This window comes from Colius striatus, chromosome 5, assembly GCF_028858725.1.
Source record: "Colius striatus isolate bColStr4 chromosome 5, bColStr4.1.hap1, whole genome shotgun sequence".
NCBI lineage: Eukaryota > Metazoa > Chordata > Aves > Coliiformes > Coliidae > Colius > Colius striatus.
The window spans coordinates 50712021-50732591 of NC_084763.1; the positions used below are offsets into that span (position 1 = coordinate 50712021).

A 20571-nucleotide genomic window follows, 5' to 3' on the forward strand; every position below is an offset into this window, starting at 1 on the left:
ACAAATGCAAACAACCAGCTCCAGTAAAAAGGACAAAAAAAAAAAAAAATCAACCAACCTCAATCAAAACCAAAGGGAGGGTTCTTTGAAAAAATTTGGATAAATTCCCTTATTTGGTTTGTCACATAGCCCCAGCAAGCAGCTGAGCATGCAAAAGTGGCAGTGCAAACCAGAATGTAAAGTGGAAGCAGCTTGAAGCCAACACTTTCACTGGACAAAAAAGCTTATGCGGCTCTGACCTCACACTGAGGAACTTCATCTTATATTAAGTGAAACCTTTACATAAAAAAATACTGCCTTTCAGAAAAGTTATTTGGGGTCTTGTTCTTTTTCCTCTACACTCAGATATTTTTTAAAGTCTGACTCCTACATAAGACTGAGCTTCTTTGAAGACACACAAATTTACCTTTCCCCAGCCCAGCAAAGCAGAGAGTTTTTTTGGTTTGGGGTGTTTGAAGTTTCTCTCCTCATTTGCTGCTTTAAAGTTATTTCAAATAAGCACAAAACCCACGAAAGAGACCATTCAGCTACTTACCATTTAAATCTTTAAAACCAACTGTAAAGCTAAATTCATTGTTGGACACTTTGGGGGATGGAGGTTGCATAGTTTCCACTCCTAAACTCTGGTAAGGTAGAAGACAAAAAACAGGTATTTGATGACATAATTACTATCATTAACATTTGCAAATCAATTACCTGAATTCATCTAATAAAATTCTTCAAGGGACACAACACCACACACTAGCTTCTGGGATTCTGCTTAGACTGGAAAACTAAATAAGGCTAGGACAAGAGTTCAGGTACTGCCTCACAACCATGCCAAGTGTTTAATAGCTTGCATGCTACTCAATACAATGTTGACCCATGCCATCTCAAACTCTTGTCAGGCAACACTCAGGCTCAGTTTGGGGAACAGCAGGTGCCAGGTCTGTTTCTAACAGACAGTGGACAAAGACGGACTGACTTTTAGGTTTTGGTGGGATTTTTGAAGGGAAGTGGAGGGAAGGTGCTGAATGAGTTCAGGTGTGTACATGCTTGAGCTATGCAGAGCCATTTGTGTCAGAGTGCTTTATTTACTAATACAAATATAACCTAGCCATTGCTTTCTCCTGCTGTTTGCAAAAAAACCTGAAACACAACAAATAACAAAACATGCTGCTATTACACAATGTAAACTGCAAATCTGAATAGTTAAATAGAGAATTCCTAGTTTGTTGCTTGTCTAGGGAACAGGCAAGGAATCAATGCTTCACAAGTTAGGAAAGTGCACACAGTATAGACAGAAAAAGATACATCCTCCCTTCCACAGTGAGGAAGGTGATAGCTCTAATGGGCAAATACTGTAGACAAGACAAGGAGTTTCAAGCGTCTGTCTAGATCATACATTTGTCCTAAGGCAGGTCAGTTATACCTGAATCATACCTGAAGAACGTGGACCTAATCTGATTTTAAAAGCTTCCTAATAGATAAATTCCATCACCACCTCTGGCAACGTGTTCCATTGCTTTACTATTACTGAATTCACTATTCTTGCCATCAAGCCTTTCTTGTGAAGCCCATCCTAAACTTCCTTTGCTGCAACTGAAGACCATTCCCTGTTGTCCTGCTCTCTATGGACACAAGGAACCAAATACTTTCTGTTCTGATGCTGTCTTTGACATATTTTAAGATCTTTATTAGTCTCTAGACTAAATAACATCATGCAGTCTTTTCATATAGGTCATGGGCTTTCTCCTTTTCTCATAATCCTCATTGCTTGTCTCTCCATTCTCGTCAATTCACACTCCTTTTCCTAGAAATGCATTGCTAACACTGGACACAGTCACACTGTTGAGGTCTCACCAGTCTTGTCCAGAATGGAAGGAATATTTCATATATTCTACAAGCTATATCCTTGTTTGTACATCCCTGTGAAGTGTTTGCCACTGCTGTTTATAGTCAACTTGTACTAGAGGCATTCACATTTCTTACAGCTGCCTAAAACCAACAGTTTTCCATGAAAACTAATGCTAATGTTTTTCTTTCTTGGCAGCTCCTTTCACCTATTTCCTACCCAGGACATGTTAGTTTCTTCTGAAGTTATGAAAACATAGCAGTGATAACTGTTTCTGTGTAAATACTCTCATAAAATCAGACATGTATAAATAGAGGATGAGAATGAACCACATGACTGCCTGAGGAAAAGCAAAAAAAAAAAGGAGAGTAAGGAAAAAAAAAGAGAGTGGGGAAAAAAGGAGTGCACAAAATGTATTGATGAAATAGACTGTAAGAGGGTGAAGGAAGTACTTCCATTACCATTACTAATCTAACAAGATGTCGCAACATCTCATAGTGTCCATAAAAGCACAGAAAAAAATACATGCAAAGAGAAATTAAAGAGAAAATAATCAGAATGCTAACAAAAAGTTTAAAATTAATTACACAGAAATAGCAGAAAAGCCCAATTCTGAACTTGCATTTATTTTTCAGCCTTTTTATGCATCGTGAAGGCATCTCTGTGCACCTCTATCATTTAAACATACTTTACACATACATACTTTAGGAGTAGGCAAATTGCTGAAAAAGGGTGAAAAACTATCTACAGTCTTATTTTGGAAACTAAGAATCTAAATTAATTAAAGATTCAAGTCTATTAACTGAAAGTCTTCAGGCTTTCAGACATGTCCATCCCCTTCTCCTATACAACACTGAGGTAAGAGGTGACGCCAGCACTTTAGAGAGGAGGAGTCAGTCTCTATCTTATAAACATGTTCCATTCCACCCAGAACTGCACTGATGAGCACTGCACTCTCTTCCCATCATCTGCACTCATAAAGTGCCGTGTCCAATCTGAGGAGGCAAAATTTATCACAAGCAGCCTTTTGTTAATTTTCAAGACACAACGATGAAATGAGATTACCCGAAACCTCTCCCTCTTTATGTACATGCATATATATAAAATAAACATGCATGGTTACAAAAAGCCCTTAAAAAGCAGAAGGACTACCAAGGGGCAATATATTGTGACTTGATAGCTAAGAATGTCATGTCAAACCCTGGCTTTCACACAGTTTAAGCACAATTCCTTCTCTGTGGCTCAGAATTAGTGGTATTTAATTTGGCAAGCACTAGGATTCCCCAAGAGGAAAGATCCCTCAAAAGAGAGACTATAAGCAATCAAACTCGTATAAGAATCCAAGATGACAGCTTAAGTGTTTTCAAGCATGCATTTATTACAACAGAACAAATGTAGTGACTTTGTGGGTTTTTTTTCTTAAAAACAAAAATTCTCCTTTCATTAGGCTTTGCAGGAAGTATTCTTACTACAGGTTTAGAAATAGGCTCACGCTGTTTTATAGTTCCTCTCAAGAGTGTATTCTGCACTGGCAATAAGATCTCTATAAATCTTGAATGCCACCCTACCTGTAACTTAGTACTTTGCTGTATCTAAAGATTCTCATGCATATATTAAAATGTAGATCTCCTTTCCAAAGTTTGGGTTTGCCATTCAGGCAACGTTCCCATTTACCCATGTATGCAGAGCATTCATACCTGAAAATTCTGACTCAAACTCTTCCTGTTTTGACAGGATCTTTCAATTTCTTGGGACTGAGTCCAGAGGAATTTAAATTGCTTGGTTGGTTTTTTGGAGAAAGCATCTTTCATAAGCAGTTAGCTCTCTTTAACAATCTAGCTTGCACTGGTATTACCTTATTCTTCAGCCTACTTGTTTTAAATATCAAGCACAGAAACTTAGTTGAAGGTTTTTCAAAATAACATATCTGTATTTTTTCAGAGTGGAGGTACATAAAATACGTGGAAAAGTTGCCTCTTTAACACATAATAGCTATTTTTCTAATCTTTATGGAAAAAAAATAATTATATACCTGAGTCAGCATGTCCATTTCCCCAAGTAAATTGCTGAACATTTCGTCGATATCATCACATGTTTGCTCCATCTGAAAGAAAAAAGATCCACAGACAAGGGATCATCACAAGTTCAATGAAACTTTCTTTTACATTGCATTCCAAATTAACGTTTTGGAATGGTTTGTGGCTAGCAAAAACTTCTATTTATAGTTTAGAAATAACTACTAATAGATCAGAATCTCAATCCTGTATATGCTTAAACACACACTTATGCTCCACACTCATTAGGAGTTCCAACAACCTCCTTGAATCATTTACATTTCATAGGAAGCCATTAGCTAATAAACCATAGGTGTGTCTTAAACATCAAAAGAAACGTGGCTAGTGAGAGATAGAGAGGGAAACAGAGTTTGAGGTTCAGAAATTCCTGAATGCTTCATTTGAAAAGCTTTCATTCTTTGTCTTAGATGACTAATACAACAAGAGTTTCTCAGGTGTTATCTGGTGCAAGACCCGGTTATAGTTAGGTACATGACCAACTTTTCAACTCAATATTTCTTCCTATTTCCTTTCAAATACTAGTACATTGAGAAAACTCAAGTCTCATCTAATCTCAAGTCATTTGAGGAGAGCAATGAGACAGGAAAGCGGGCACATGCTGTGTGACCGTAAATGGTGGCTCTGATTGCAAAAGCAGGGTGTGAGGCCAGCACCACATGCTGGTGCTGCTGAGGCACTGGGGAGAGACAGCTTCTGTAATAATCCTCTTCCTCTTTCTTATAAATTTGTTCCTTTGCATGGAGAGAAGTAGTATAAAAGGGTGGAACATTGCCAGAGACAAGAACTATAAACATAATTTTCTTAAGAGGCTTGAGATTGTAAGGGACTCTGGTACTGATTGCCAATAAACCCACGCTGGATGGCTCAGTCTCTCTGTATGTATCACAGTTATCATACAGAGCTTTCAAATTCCATTTCTGTAGATTCAGCAGTATACTGGTCGGATAAATGATTACTGCATCTTAATTCCTTTATTTCAATCAACAGCTGTGTAGCTTCCTACACACCTGGCACTTGGAGAATCAATTTTCATGAGAAGGATAGATAAAATGACACCTATTTGATCAGGCAGATTGAAGTCAGGTTTGTTATGTGACAAAAAAAACGGAACAGCAGTTCATACTGACAAGTACCTCATCAGTGCTTAAATAATAATGAATAATTTTATGTTTTCCTGTTTTCTGATTTAGGAGAACAAAATATGTGCTGAGGGATTCTTAGCAGCCTTAGCAATTTGTATGGGTTTGTGGGTTTTTTTAAGCACTGGTTAGATCTACTTTCAGGAAGAAGTCTTCATACTGGCTCCTTTGACAAACTGAAATCCTGCTTTGCTGTATTTTTCTCCAACAGAAATATAAAAATGGTGGAAAATTACTCTTGAGTTACTCCTCTTGGTAACTTGGTTACTTCACTTACTACTCTGATTGTAAAAACTGTCTAAAAAGGTGAAAAAATAAAAATCTAAGAATCCTTTTCAGCAGCTAACCAGGAAAAAAAAGGGTAAGAGAAGTTAATGTTACATCATATAACAATCATCAAATTACAGGATTTTTACAGGTTCTAGTAAATTTAGAGCTTCTTTCTTTGCAATCATAAGATTTTCTGAATCTTCAGACATTTAATTCATAAGGAAAATAACATAATCCTATGAAAAAAACAACGTGCAAAGAATTCTGTAAGAATTTCCACTGTAAATTAGAGATGAATTAGTCACTGATCAAATAAATGACATTTAATAGTAGGGTAGTTTTTTGTAGCATAAGCACATGGAAAAAGGGAGAAGGCTTGAACATGTATTTTGAGAAGGAAATACATCAGTGTCACTTTCTGTGAAAAGATATCCATTGTCATCATCAGACTAATAAAACCACATTGTAACCAAGCCATTGGCCCTATTGGTATCCTTTTTCTCCTCTTGAATTTATATTGATTGGATTTAGGAAGACAAAATCAACAAAAATCACCAAATACTCTTATAATATTTTTATGTTAAAACTCACTGATTTCAAACTGATATGAGAACTCTCCAAATTCATCAGGGATTTTATCAAGAGCTAGAAAAGCAAAACACACTAAAATGGGCCCCAAAACTGGAACTGCAAAAGACTGTCCATCCACAATCAGTTCTAGCTCTTTTATTTGCTTGCCACGGTAGGAATAAACAGACAAAACAACATAGAGATTTGTGGACTATTCCCATTCAGTAAAGATGTTGCTGCATTTTGGACCAGCAAATTCTTTGGACTTATTTATAAATAGCTTTGAACTTACTCAAGCCAGAAACTCAAAGTGAAACTTACAGGTGTGTGAGCTATTATTAATACCAAAGGTAAAAAGATTGAAGTACCCAAGAAGTATACTGAGTTTCATGTGTAGTCCTCTTCTATATGCACTAAAGGTAACTTTTCTGTCAGGTTTTTCTGTATATAGTACTAATAACTAGTAAGTCTAGTTATTACTACCAGCTGCAATACATTGAAGAGAAGACGACAGCATTTTACAATAAATTTCACATTACACATAATAATTTCAGCATTAAAAAAAAATCAGAATTAAAATAAAAAGAGGAAATTGTGGTTGTCAAGAATAAACACGGTAGGGAGGGGCTTGTGGGAAAGCATTTATGTGAAACTTAGCCTATTTTTAAAGTGATTTATGTCTCCTAGACCACTTTTGGAAGTGACATCAAGCATATGCACAAAAGTATTCCCTGTTTTTGATTTCTCCTAAATTCCACATTCTCAAATCTTCATTGAAAACTTTTGTTTAAAATACCCACGCATTTCTCATGCTGTGTATCTAAGGGGCTGGGTGCTTTTCTCTTAAGCTTGATACAGTAACCACTAATTCTCACTATCTAGTTTACACATATTAAACTCTCCCAGGTTTATATAATGCATACATACCAACCCATTGTATTTTGACTCATCAACAGTCACCTCAACATTTAACAGAAGTCCTCATAACCTACTAGATTTATTGTTTGTCTTCCCAATTTCTGGTTTCTTGATCAGATGCAAGAAAGGAGAAGCAGTCCTTCTACTCAAAGTGCATAACCATACCTGGCTTTAGTAGAACCTCACCTATGCTCGTTAGTGTCATGTACTGACAGATGGAGTAGGGACTGCCTTTCCTTGTCTATAATACAAACTCTATCATTAAAAGTTGAATATGAGTGCTGCATGGTTGCATACATTTTGATTTGTTAAGATACTAGAAAGAATAATAAAACAACTTTATTTTTTTAAGAATGAAGAAAGTTTTGTGATTTGCACCTTTAAATAAGACAACAACACTATGTCCATGAACAATAGGAAATGGAATTAATAGAATCATTATCACTTATCAGGAAGCTAGCAGAAGGAGTAGTAAAACAATGACACAAAACTTACCTTATTTAAAAAAGAAACTACTAAAAATACAATGAAAGCTGACAGAGTAATTATATGCTCAGCTCAAAAAAACCCAGGCATGGTACTACACAAAGCTGAGTTTGAGTTGTTAGTATCTGGCATCTCTTAGAGTTACTGAAAGCCAGTTCCTTTCAACAGGAAGAGTGGTCTAAGTCACGTGGCAACAAGGCTTCTGCACTTGCCATTTGAAAACAAACTCAAACCCTTTGTGCAATACTGAACAGGAAACACTAACGGTATCACACATGAGATTACCATCTCCACAACCCTGTCTCAGTTGAGTTGATATAGGTTAATCTACCTAAGGGCTATAAACAAAAAAGGAATGAGGAATGGCATGGTATCAGTGTAACAAAGACATACAGTGAATTCATGTTACAAAAAATATAAGGAACCATTCCGCTTGGTGATCTGGTGAACAGTTAGGGACACGTTTGTTAAGAGTAACTACAATGCTTTGCATTTAAATTGGTACATAATGCAAATAGCAAGGATAAAAAAAATTACATGAAGTATATTTTTAAGAAGTCACAAAGATCAAAAGTACAGGTTCACTTCTTAGTCCCTGCACTACAGTATGTCAGAGTACCAAGTCCACCAAAGTGAACACTAATGAGCACTTACCAGCATTGTAACTTCCTGCCAATGCTTACTGCTTAAATGCTTTCTGGAGTGGAATGAAGAAACCTTTACTGTTTCAGAGAGACTCATAATAATCTAATGTTTAAATCACTCAGATCAGACATTTATCCTTGCCTATGGCAATCTACACAATGTAGATCATCCCATAGCAAAAATGGGAAAAAAGAATTATAGGTAAGACAGATGGAAGAGACAGAAGCCACACCATAAAGAGCAAAGCTGGAAAGGGGTAACATTGTCACAGGAAACTGACATGAAAAATGCATCAAAACCTAGAGGAAAAGCATTGAGGCACTATTTCATCCTCCCTTATAACACAAAATCAATGGGATAGTAAATGAAAGTCTGCACAACTGTTCCTAGGAAACATGCACAGTGTTAACTGTGAAACAGCATCAAAACTGGTGAATTCACAAGCCGAGTTTTCTCTGTAAGCAATTATAGCTACAAGTGTTAGTATTTCAGGGAGTTGCAAGCAAGGATAATAAACCTCATGTTTCAAGACCTAAAACAAAGGCTCCACCAATTTAGAATCAGTTAAGCTTTCATGACAAACAGGTTTCACAACACCTTCCAGCACAGGATTTCATGTACTTCCTTCTGGAGCATGGGATGATAACCACTGCTAGAGACAACTTGCTGGCTGAATAACTGCAGGTCTGAGATAGATCTAATTAGCTTTCTTCCAATGATTTTTCAGTTAAGTGACAAGAAAAGAACCTGATTACTCAAGTGTCTCATACTTAAGTGAGGCAGGGTAGAAATTTCTCAAGTAGCTATTGCATCATGTCTAGTAAAAAAAGACCTAACAGATATTCAGATCAATTTTACTGAGTACAAGAGAACAGCTGTCTCTAGAATTCCACCTAGAAGAATAATCTCATTATTAATTCTAGTAGATATTAAGAAAGGAAATTGAAGTTTTGGAGTGATAAAAGTAGAAACAGCAGCTGCTCTCAAGCTTCAAAATCTCAATTGGATCTGGCAATTAGCATATTGACTTTTCCCTTTCTTACAACGTAGTATCACTCTGTAACTCTCTTCTGGTTTAATACTAACTTACATTTTGAAAAGGATGGCTCAAAAGCAATCAGACTGCCTCCAGAACTGTGCTTACCTAACATTGATATGTGTGACATTTTCCAAGAAAAACTGGCACAGCTTGCACACATAAATAACTCTGACAGCAGTTTCTTACTAACATCACCTATTCTTCTGGGAAACCTGGTATGCCAATGACTGTAGGTTTATCTGCAGCTGAAATTACATTGCATATTTATCTCAGCAATGGGTGTGACATGTCGTTGCTCATGACAGAATAAAAGCGACACACTGAAACACTCAGGGCTGCAGGAAGACTGATACAACTGCAAAGTACTCTTCCTAGTTTAAAAGTGAGTCACATTTGGCTTTGGATGAAAATAAAAATGGCAGATAAATACAATCATGTAAGAGAAATCTTTTCTAATGTTAACCTGGGGCACTAAAGCATCTTCAGGTGAGCAGACCACAAAAAACACTTCTAGCATTTTCCACTGGCTGCTCCAACACATGCACTATGGAAAGGCATTTTGACTCCAGTTGCCTTGTTATCTTGTATCATGTGCTCAAACTGACTCTAGCAAGACTGAAGCCACACCTGATAATTAAACTTGTAACACCTACTAACCCCAGAATTACTCAGCAAGATGTAGGCACAAAGATTTTAGATAAGAGCATTCCAAACTCACAGCTCTGACTTCTGTTTCAAGGAAATTGTAACTATGTCATTTATACAATTAAACATCTGGAAAGCTTGTTCCCTTTTTGCTGGTTTGGAAATTCACAAGTTAACTCACTTGTACTAGAGGAACAAACCTGCAGTTAGGACTGAATTTAGAAGTCGTCTTTATTGGGTCAAACCCCATAGATTCCATAGATCTGAAAGCTACATTGCTGTACTTCAACAATGACAGCAACTATATTTTACCCTTGTTTTGTCAATATGATAATGATAATTTAACCACCATGGGAACTCCTATGCATGAGTACACCAGCTGAGCACAAGTACACCACCTTTTTCAGTGATATGAGTACTTCCTTTTCCTTTGACAAGAGAGAAAGAGTTTTAGTATGTTTGCAAAGCACCACATGACAGGGAGTCTGAGAATGTGTTTCAGATGATGCCAACATCCATCACTTCTGAGCTCCTCAGTCTTCCCCTCTCCCCCATGCACTGCCCCAAACATATCCTCTCTCCCTTTGTCTGCCTTGCTGAGAGTGGTTGAGAGAAGCAGCTGTGGGAACTGTTCTTAGGGTGAGACAGGATGGCAACATTACTGATCAGTCCCAGAGAGTTAAGAGAGGCTGAGAGGAACAAGGGACTCTCTAAAAGCATATTTACAGTATGTCAGGAGGAAGTTACTTGCGCCCAGAGGAAGGGGTTAGCAAAGGGCTCTTGCGCTGAGAGAGGAGAGGAAGAACATTTAGCTAGTGACAGGCAATGTATGCTATGGCTATGGAAAAGGAGTGTAGAGGATTATGGTATGCAGGCTAAATGCAAGACAGCTCATTCATCAAACTCCTCTCTGGAACTATTAGGCACAGACACAGATTCTGGGCTCCAGAAAATGTACCCCAAATGTACTCATGCTACGGGGACTGAGAATTAAAAGCACTCCATGGAAGGAGAACTAGAACACCCTGTGTAAAGCACAAACTCAGGAAGGAGAAAGATGGGGAGTAATTCCTGCGTATCAGAATTTCCCTCCTGTCAACTCCCAAAGGGGACTGCTTTTATGCAGCTCTAAAACCATGACACTTTTGTTCATTTTTATATAGTATCCTTCCAGCAGACAGCGTGCTTTAGTCTGGCCTGAGTGTTTAAGAATATTTCAGAAATACTGTGTGGCTACAGACTTGGTCATCTTCCCTTTGTCACAGAATTATTTACTGCAGAATGGTCCAGTTTGGGAAATTTCTCCTCATGAACCACATAGACAGCACAAATTCTCTTTGTAGAATGAAATGGTAGGAGGAGATGTATTTCCAGTCCTACACCTTCACACAGACTGGCAGAAGAAACAATTCCTTATGCTGTGCTGGATTACTGGAACAAGATGTCCATTCTCCCAACTTATTTTCTCTTAGGAAAGGCAGAAGTGCATCCCTTGAGCTGGATTCAGCTCACGAAACATCGGTTGATCTAGGAGCATCTGTCCTAAGTAGATGATACGTCTACTTCAGTTCTATTCAGGTATAAACAACTGCTGACATTCAAGTTACCAGAAAATATTAATCTCAGTTCTAGGCTCCTCCCATTCCCCACCCTGATGGAAGAACAAAAAAAATGAGAGAGTAATGTAAGTCTGAACAGCACAAATTTGTTCTGTTTCCACTTTCCCTTCCATAATCTGTAGTTTGCTGATTGTTGGTGTAATGTTTTCCTTCCTGTTTCTTCCACTTACCCAACACTGCTCTGTGAAACTTACATGACTATAAGAGACTGTCTTAAAAAAAACAGTGCAGTTACTAAGAATTTCTTGATCCAACAGAATGATCAGCCTAACTTCAGGCTGCAATGGAGCAGGTGGGCTATAAGCATTTCATTCTCACTTGTGCTACTTTTGTGCTATTCCCAGAACTCCCCTACCCCCAGGTCACTGAGCTATGGGAATTGTTTTGTGGCTCTCTACTAAAGGAAGATTTTAATGTTTAGCTTTACAATCCATAAGGCAGGCAAATCCCACAAAATAGACTGTCTAACAAGCAGAAAGTGGTAGACAAGAAAGCCCCCAGATGGGAGAGGAAGGCACACAGGATTCCACAATGGGGGAAAAAATGGGGGATATATTGAGTGTGGAATAATGAAAATAATAGCATAAACTTAGGGAAAAAGGAGAAAAGAAAATGAGAAGTTACAAGTAACAATACAAAATTTAAGAGCAAAGGCTGCTATGTTGAATAACCAATGACTCATCATTCCTGACATTCACTCCCTCACACCTATCAGGGTCCATGACATAACGCCTACCCATACAAATAACTTCTTCCTAGGCCCTAGTCATTGGCAAAAGCTCTAAATCACCATCTTATCTCTTACAATCACACGTTTTTATTACTGCCAGAAATGTTGTAGGGAGGACACACATGGGGTGGGAAAAGAAGAATGAAAGAGGAAAAAACACTAGCACAATATGCTCTAACAGGTAAGAATGAAGAAAAGGGTGAAAACAAATCTATAAAAATCTTATTGAACCCATCTGCTTGTTTCATACACAGTTCATATATTAAAATCAAATAAAGCAAGTAATGTTTAACAGGAAAGTGCAGGTATTTCACCAAAGTACAGTGCTCAATATCATAGGGAGTTGTCAAAAAATTAAATTAAGACTTTTTTTCTAAACCTTTTTCTCAGCTTTACTACTGACTGAAGAGTCAGATACAATTTCAAGGTCCTTCTGCCTAGAAAAGCTAGTTCTTTCAGTCTATAGAATGCACAGGCATACAAAGAGCAATAAGCTGATTTCAGATGAAGATCTGTAAGGAAGATGGAGGCCTGGAGTCACCACAGACGAGATGTTACGTTGGAACAGAATCATCGAATCACTATGGTTGGAAAAGACCTTTAAGATCATTGAGCTCAACCACTTGCCTCACACTGCCAGACTCATCACTAAACTACACCATATCCCTCAGCACCTCATCTATGTGTCTTTTGAATATCTGTAGGGATGGTGACTCCATTACCTCCCTGGGCAGCCCGATCCAATGTTTAATAACCCTCTCAGGGAAAAAGCTCTTTCTAAAGTCCAATTTAAATCTCCCTGGCACAACTTATATCCACTTCCCTGCGTTCTATAATTCATTACTGGAGAGAAGAGATCAACCCCTACCTCACTGCAACTCCCTTTTAGGTAGTTGTGGAGCGTGATCATGTCTCCTCTCAGCCTCCTCTTCTCTAGGCTAAACATCCCCAGCTCGCTCAGCCACTTCTCATAAGGCCTGTTCTCTAGATCCTTCACTAGCTTTGTTGCCCTTCTCTGGGTACGCTCCAGGACCTCCATGTCCTTTCTGTATTGAAGGGCCCTGAACTGGACACAGTATTCTGTGACATAGTATTCCAGAACTGGACACAGATGAGGTGTGTCCCCACCAGTGCTGAGTAGAAGGGGACAATCACTTCCCTGGTCCTACTGCTCACACTATTTCTGATACAGGCTAAGATGCCATTGGCCTTCTTGGCCACACTGCTGGCTCATGTTCAGCTGGTTGCTGATTAATACCCCCAGGTCCTTTTCTGCAAGGCAGTTCTCAAGCCACTCTGTCCCAAGCCTATGGTGTTGTGTGGGGTTGTTGTGACCCAAGTGCAGGACCCAGCACTCGGCCTTGTTGAACCTCATGCAATTGGCCTTGGCCCATCGCTCCAGCCTGTCCAGGTCCCTCTGAAGAGCCTTCCTGCTTGGTGTCATCTGCCAGTTTACTGAGGGCGCTCTTCATCCCCTCATCCAGATCATTGATAAAGATGTTAAACAAAACAGGTCCCAGTATTGAGCTCTGGGGAACACCACTGGTGACTGGCTGCCAACTGGATTTAACCCCATTCACTACAACTCTCTGGGCCCAGACATCCAGACAGTTTTTCACCCATTTCAGAGCAGGTCTGGGCTCCCCAGATCAAGAGGGACAAGGAACTTCTGGAAAGAGTCCAGTGTAGGGCCCCCAAGACGATGAAGGGATTGGAGCATCTTCCTTTTGAGGAAAGTCAGTGGGAACTGGGGCTGTTTAGTCTGGAGGAGACTGAGGGGGGATCTCATTAATATTTACAAATAATGGTGGGTGTCAGGAGGTTGGGACATCCCTTTTTTCTGTGGTATCTGGTGACAGGACAAGGGGTAATGGGATGAAGCTGGAACACAAAAAGTTCCACTTAAATATAAGAAAAAACTATTTCACTGTTGAGGTGAGGGAGCCCTGGCACAGGCTGCCCAGGGGGGTTGTGAAGACTCCTTCTCCAGAGGTCTTCAAGACCTGCCTGGATACATTCCTATGTGACCTGATCTAGGTGGACCTGCTTTGGCTGGGTGGTTGGACTAGATGATCTCTGGAGGTCCCTTCTAACCCCTACCATTCTATGATTCTATGCTCCTCAGGCTAATCTGTTCCATAACCTTCCCTAGCACTGAGGTCAGGCTGACCGGCCTGTAGTTCCCATGATCCTCCTTCCAACCCTGCTTATAGATAGGTGTCACATTAGCCATCCTCCAGTCCTCTGGGACCTTGCCAGTGAGCCAGGACTAGAGGCAGATGATGGAGAGTGGCTTGGCAAGCACTTCTGCCAGCTCCCTCAAGTGGATTCTATCCGGCCCCATCAACTCATGTGTGTCAAGGTGGAGCAGCAGGTCACACCTTTCCCCTTTCACTAAGGCATTATGGCTATGGCTACTTTGCCATAGCATCGTAAGCCCTGAGTTGCACAAAGAAATCAGGTACGAGAAGAAAAGGCATCAAGATAAGAAGAATTTTTTTATATTTATACTATATTTTTTCCATTTCTGTAAGGTTTTCCATCAGAAGGACATGCCACTGTATCACTCTCTTTTTTTCCTTTGCAAGTGGAAAAGGGATGGAATAACTGATCTGGTCTGAGACAACAACTCCATCATGACCCAGGGGAGACAAAGGAGACCAATCTAGTGACAGCTATGAGAGGCTTTGCTGAATTTCATGGAAGAACAGATCCCCAGGGTTAAGTTTATCCTGACTCTTCCTAGGACCGGTGCTCAAAAGTATAAATTCTGTTAGAGCTGCCCATTCTCTTGGTGAGTTGCCTTCTATGCAGACAGTTTTATCTTTTGCATAAAACTGTGGATTCCAAAGGTCCTTTGTGATTTTTACCAGCAAAAAGTTAAGTGTCTCTGATTTTGGCTACTAGCTGTTTTACCTATGCTTGACACACTAGCAATGCTGCTAGAAGCATATTTGCTCCCCACAATAACAAGATGTTCACAAACACTTTTATTGTATCAGTTGGATTGTCTGAGGACAATTGAGAACTCTCTGCTGTTGGTGGTACCCACCATGTCTGGTACAGACCCCACCAGGGTCTGTCCATCACTGATAGCACATACACATGAAGTTTCATCCTTTAATATTAGTGTTAACTCACACTTTCACATCCACTGTTTTAGACTAAAAGTAAATACAGAATGAAAGTAAAAATGGATATGAACTGAGGACACGCATCCAATGCAAAACTTCTATCAGAAATATCTCTGTATGCACTTCTAAACAGAGTATCCTAGAAGAATTTAGTTCATAGACAGTGAACCTTCTTTTTCTTCTAGGATTGATAATACATCAGCTCCTCCAAATACTCCTAGTAACTGTAGCCCTAATTTATTTCAGTCCAAACTCATAGGATGTTGGATCAACACTCAATGAAAAGAAATAGTGATGTGTACAGGCTGATGTAGCTTCTGGTCACAAAAACTATGAAAGCAGTTACCTAGGCACAAATCTAAAAGACCACTTTATTGGAAGAAAGGCTTTGAAACTAATGACAGACTTAAACTTTTTAAACAGTCATTATCAACTAGTTTCTGAATTCTCACATGAAGCGAAATCAAAGTCATTTGTGTTTTCTTTTCACTCACAGTCCCAGAACAATGCTATAAATTAATACTGAGGGGTGGTGAGGAACATGTGTTCATGTATGCTCATGTAAATGCTACAAAGTCTCCTACAGAAACTTGTGAAGAACGTGGCATCCTAACTTCTGTCTTTTGCAGTGCGACAAATTGTCTTCTATATGGACAGCTATACTTGTTAAGATCTAGGGTAGCCATTAAGCAGACATATGGTAGAGTTTCTATGGCATCTGCATCTGTCCTGGTCATCCCAGGCTCTTTTAGTTAATGCAGGGAAAGAATTAAAAGCAATTTTACAGAATGGGAGTCATGGTAGCTGTCTAAAATGGGGCAGCTGAATCAAGTTTTATCAGTCTGTTGACTGTAAAGGTGACTCAGAACCTCAGGTAACTAAATAAAATGGTAATGTCTAAAGTTGGGTGAGGAACCTGTGAAATCCAAGAAGGGCTTTGGAAGGTCTGCATGGATGCAGAAGGTCTGCTACAATCGTCACTAGAGACCTTTTAAAAGAATCAAGCTAAAGCTTCTATATATATACTGCTGCAAACAAGAAGTCTTATTTTCACTTTCACCGCAGATCAGCATCTGACCATGTGAAGCCATCACTGAAACAAGTCAGATGGGCCTACAACAAAACAAATCAAGATACACTGAAACGAAAGATGAAAAAAAATGTTTGTGGGAAAGAAAAACACATGTAGTTTGCAGTGAGCAGGAAAGGATAGGAGCCTTGATACTAGAATGATATGTAGGAAAACAAAATTCAGCTGCATTCCTGTAAAACCACCTCTGAAACAAACACTCTTTGAAGAAAATTCACATTCCCAAGTGTTCTTCTCAAAGGACAGATGTTTATAAACTTGCAAACAAAATAGGTCCGTTCCTGAACAAGGCAACCCCTCCTCTCAGCTCCAGCAGTACTCCACACTGGTATCACAGAATCTCAAGGGCTGGAAGGGACCTTGAAAGTCATCCAATTCAACCTCCCTGTCAGAGCAAGACCACCTAGAGTAAGTTACACAGGAACTCATCCAGGTGGGTTTTGAATGTCTCCAGAGAAGAAAACTCCACAACCCTTTTGGGCAGCCTGTTCCACCTTTCACAGACATTTTGTAGGGTCAAAGTGATGCAGTAGCTGATGCCTCCATCCATAGTTATCCAAGTTTTACCTCTCCCTTCACAACATATTGCAGAGCAAGAGAAGGAAAGCTTTCTGCTTCCTGTTTCCCTTACTACTGCAAGAAATTTCTGCTAATGGGAAAGGTGAAACAGCAAAAGCAAAATAATTGGGCTGGGTAAATTCTTTACTGCATAAGAAATCTCAGGCCACAGTACTGAGTTGAGCTACTACAACATCCAGCTGTCTCCCTGTTCATACTGTTGTCCTCTTTGTACAAACTGTGATCCTCCCAAATATGTTAGCCTCTAAAGCTTTACAAATTAAAGGTCAAGTTTACAGCCTGATTCACAGGTGCATGGGTTACAGTTTGTGATCTAGCAGACAACGCACAAGTACAGTGAGAATCTGAATGTTGATCTGTAAAAATCAAACTTAGCTTGAAAAAACTTATTTGATAACAAAACAAACCAGCACTTCAAAGGCATTACACCCAGCTTGAAGATAGTGCATACCAAACAATCATAAATTCCAGCATGAACAATTAAAACACAATTTACCCAATAATTATTTGAGCCTTCAGTCAATATTTGCCTCCAAACACAGAAGAGTCTGTAGTACTCACAGGAGGTATTTCAGAGAGAGAAGACACAGGGAGTGATTAAAAGTACCCTTTCAGACACTGTACATTTTTACAGTTACAGATCAGAATGATTTGAGAATATAAAAGAAGGATCACTCAGCTATTTGTAATGCTCTAAACCTTCCAAAGACATTTGTAATTCATATTTTGAAACAAATTATCTCAATTTTTAAACAATTCTTGCACAAAGCATGAAGTACAATTAAATGTAATAGTCTCCTTGGAAAGCCCACAGGGGAAAATATGTTCAAGAAGGAGTTAAACATTCCATTTTAAGCAAAGTTTTAACCTAAATTCACATTCTTTGTAAGTTTCTAGTAGCATATTAAGTGAGGAGAAATGAGTGGGAGCCTACACAGGTGGAGCAGATCATCTAGTACAATCCTCTGAAGCACTGAGGCTTATGTATCTGTCTCTAAAGAAACAGATGTACTAAATGAAATCCTAGAAACACTACATTTACACCACTGTTGTGCAGCAGGAGGGTAATTCATTAACAGTGACATCAATAGAGTCACATGCAAAATGAGTATTTTTTTCAGAATCAAGTCAGGAGCAGATGACAAAACATGCATGCCAACATAATTCACAATGGGGAACTAGAACCAAAAAGGAAAAATGACTACCAAAATCCTACAAACAGAACTTTTGAGGGGTAGGGTCAAGTTGAAGGTACATCCATCACAGAAGCAGAGTAACCAGGGACAGGAAGGGACATCAAAAAGTCAAGTTGTCTGTCCCAGTTTGGTGGCACCCTATATAATTCAGGATGTATTCCTGCATCCAAATTTTTAATGACAGTTAAGACAGTCTAGATGATTTGCTGGCTAAAATACCCTACCTGGTACACCCTCCCAGTGTGACAATGAATGGATTTAATAACTTCTCTTTTGGTTCACATGAGATTGAAAAACCATCCCAAGCTTATGAAGACCATATTTATATTATTTTTCTGTGGTATTTAGGGGAGAGTATCATGTAGGAATGGGACACTTCAAAGTCTGGAGATACATCTATTACTTCCTACACCACGTGGTTAAATACATCACTAGTAGAGAGACCTAAACTGCATTCCTTTGAAGTTTCTACTGGCTGTTTTGCCTTGAATACACCACATACTTAATTTACGACTGATGAATTAGCATATTCACATGATGTAGTTTTTGGCTGCTCATGAGAGGCAGCTTGGTCTGGAGTTACCCCTGCTTGCCTTCACTTCCCCAACGCGGCCACAGGACACAGTTTGTCCCCCGGGATCCCACTCACCTCTGGAGGCATCAGGAAAGCTTCTGCAGTCCTTCCTGGCAAATGATCAATCTCCTACTCACCCCCTCAGGGTTCGAGCATAGTGAAGATCTAACTCTGGTTAACCCTATCCAAAAGCAACACGGGGACCCAGCACCCCAGCGCTATATCCCACTTCATCCATCCGAGGCCCCGTTTGCCGTCGGAAGGTCTCCCTTGTCCCGAGAAGGGTGGAAGTCTGTGTCTGAGAGGTGCCTTCACGGGCGGCGGGGTGGCAAGGAGGGGGCTGGCGGGCTCACCGCAACGCGTGCCCAGCGCTCCCCACCCCGAGTGCCGGTAATTGCCGGCACAACTTCTCACGCTAGCTGGTAGGACACCCCGCGCCCTCCGCCACGCCGCAACCGGGCGCCTCACTCTTCCCGCGGCGGCCGCCCCTCCGCCCTCCCGCCCCGTCGGAGTCCCAGGCTTGCACTGGGAGCCCTGGAGGTCCCGATAATCCCTCCTTGCCCGTCTTACCTTGGCGGGCGGGCGGCGCGGGCCACCAGGTCCCGGAGGTGCGGGAAGCAGAACACACAGGGCAACGTTACAGCAGCCCAACACGAGGAGAGCTCGCCCTCCCGCCGCCTGTGGGGCCGCCCCGCGGGCTGTCGGGTCGGCCTGGGACGCCCACCTCCGAGGGAGCCGCCTCCGCCCTCGCCCCGCGGGCAGCCGCTCCGCAGAGCCTGCGCGGGAGAGTCGCTCCCCGGGCCGTGAGAGCCGCCCGACGGGGGCAGGAGGAGTCGCGCCCGTGTCTTACGACGCCGTCCCGTAGCGGGGACTCGCCGTTAGAAGGGGATGCGGCAAGCCGGGGTAGACGAGTCTCCCGGCTGCGGAGAGGCTTCCTCCTCCCAGGAGCCTTGGGGCCACTCAGGCTGCCCACAAAACGGTACCCGAGGTTCGCCTTCTGAAAGCTTAGGAGGATGGAGGCCCCGGCGGAGAGGCTGTGGCGGGTACAGAGGCAGTAGCCCCACGGACAGCACAACCCTTCTTCCCCTGCACTTCTTCTGGATGGTTTTAAGTGCTGCAAGCAGCACGCAAATAGAACACTCTCTTGATTTAAAATCGTATTTTCCTCGTCCATAACTTTGCCAAACCAATACTTTTGGCTGATCTTTTTTTTTCTTGAATATCTAAGTAGTGAGAGACAGTAAAATGTCATGAAAAAAAAGGTGAAGATGTCACCACCTCCTGTTACTTCAATTTACAAGTCAACAGCTAGTTTAACTTAATCTTGTGTTTACAGGCATTTTCTATTAAACCTTTCGGTTTTGCTCCAAAGCAGCCAAGAAATCACATGTTCTGTTCCTCTTAACACTGTTGGAGATAATTATAGCAGAAGGATGGTAAATATAAATTACCATTTTAAATTACCACCATGTTTTGCACTGTGAAAAAAATGTTTGAATGCTTTAAGGGCTCATTGCTTTGAAAAATACCAGCTGAGGCAGCTGAGCCATATTTAAGAATGCATTTAGGGAATAGTAAATTGTTCTGCTCAAGTTATAAAAAAACTCCTACAAGTTATTCCATTGAGAAGCTGGCTACAATTGACCAGAGACTTTGCTGAGGTCAAAATAGCCAGGCACATCAAAATACATCTAAATTTGGCAAATTTCATGGCAATTGAAAAAAATCATACACATAGGTAATATACAGTTATTAGTTCAGCAGCTTGGGAGTCTGAGTATCCATGGTTTCTGCATATTCTCTTTGCATTTTGTTGTCAAAAAGTGTTCTTTGCACTTCTATGTGTGTGACCTCTCAGTATTGTGGCCACACCCTGATTATAACAGTGGTTTCGCACTTATTTTGCTGCTGTTGAAGTGCATGGCCAAGATATTTCTTATCATGATGTAGAAAACATCTATTCTGCTTGTGAAAATGAGCCTTTGTTTTCTCTGTATCCATGTTTATCCTCTCCAAGTATACAGAAAT

At 40.4% G+C, this 20571-nt stretch overlaps 1 protein-coding gene across 4 annotated transcripts in view; it reads right to left on the minus strand.

Moving 5' to 3' along the window:
* The window catches only part of APBB1IP (amyloid beta precursor protein binding family B member 1 interacting protein), a 68034-nt gene extending 48792 nt beyond the window's left edge, over window positions 1–19242 (minus strand). For 2 of the 4 annotated variants that reach the window (XM_061997265.1, XM_061997264.1), the window contains exons 1-3: window positions 18619–18685; window positions 3867–3938; window positions 536–623 (exon numbers count right to left, since the gene is read on the minus strand). In XM_061997265.1, coding sequence (XP_061853249.1) covers window positions 536–623; window positions 3867–3938; window positions 18619–18630 — 172 coding nt within the window. In that variant the 5' untranslated portion in view covers window positions 18631–18685. Of the gene's footprint in view, window positions 1–535; window positions 624–3866; window positions 3941–18618; window positions 18686–19113 lie in introns of those variants that run through there. The other 2 variants (XM_061997266.1, XM_061997267.1) reach the window with 2 other exon arrangements.
* Window positions 19243–20571: the final 1329 nt, after the last annotated feature.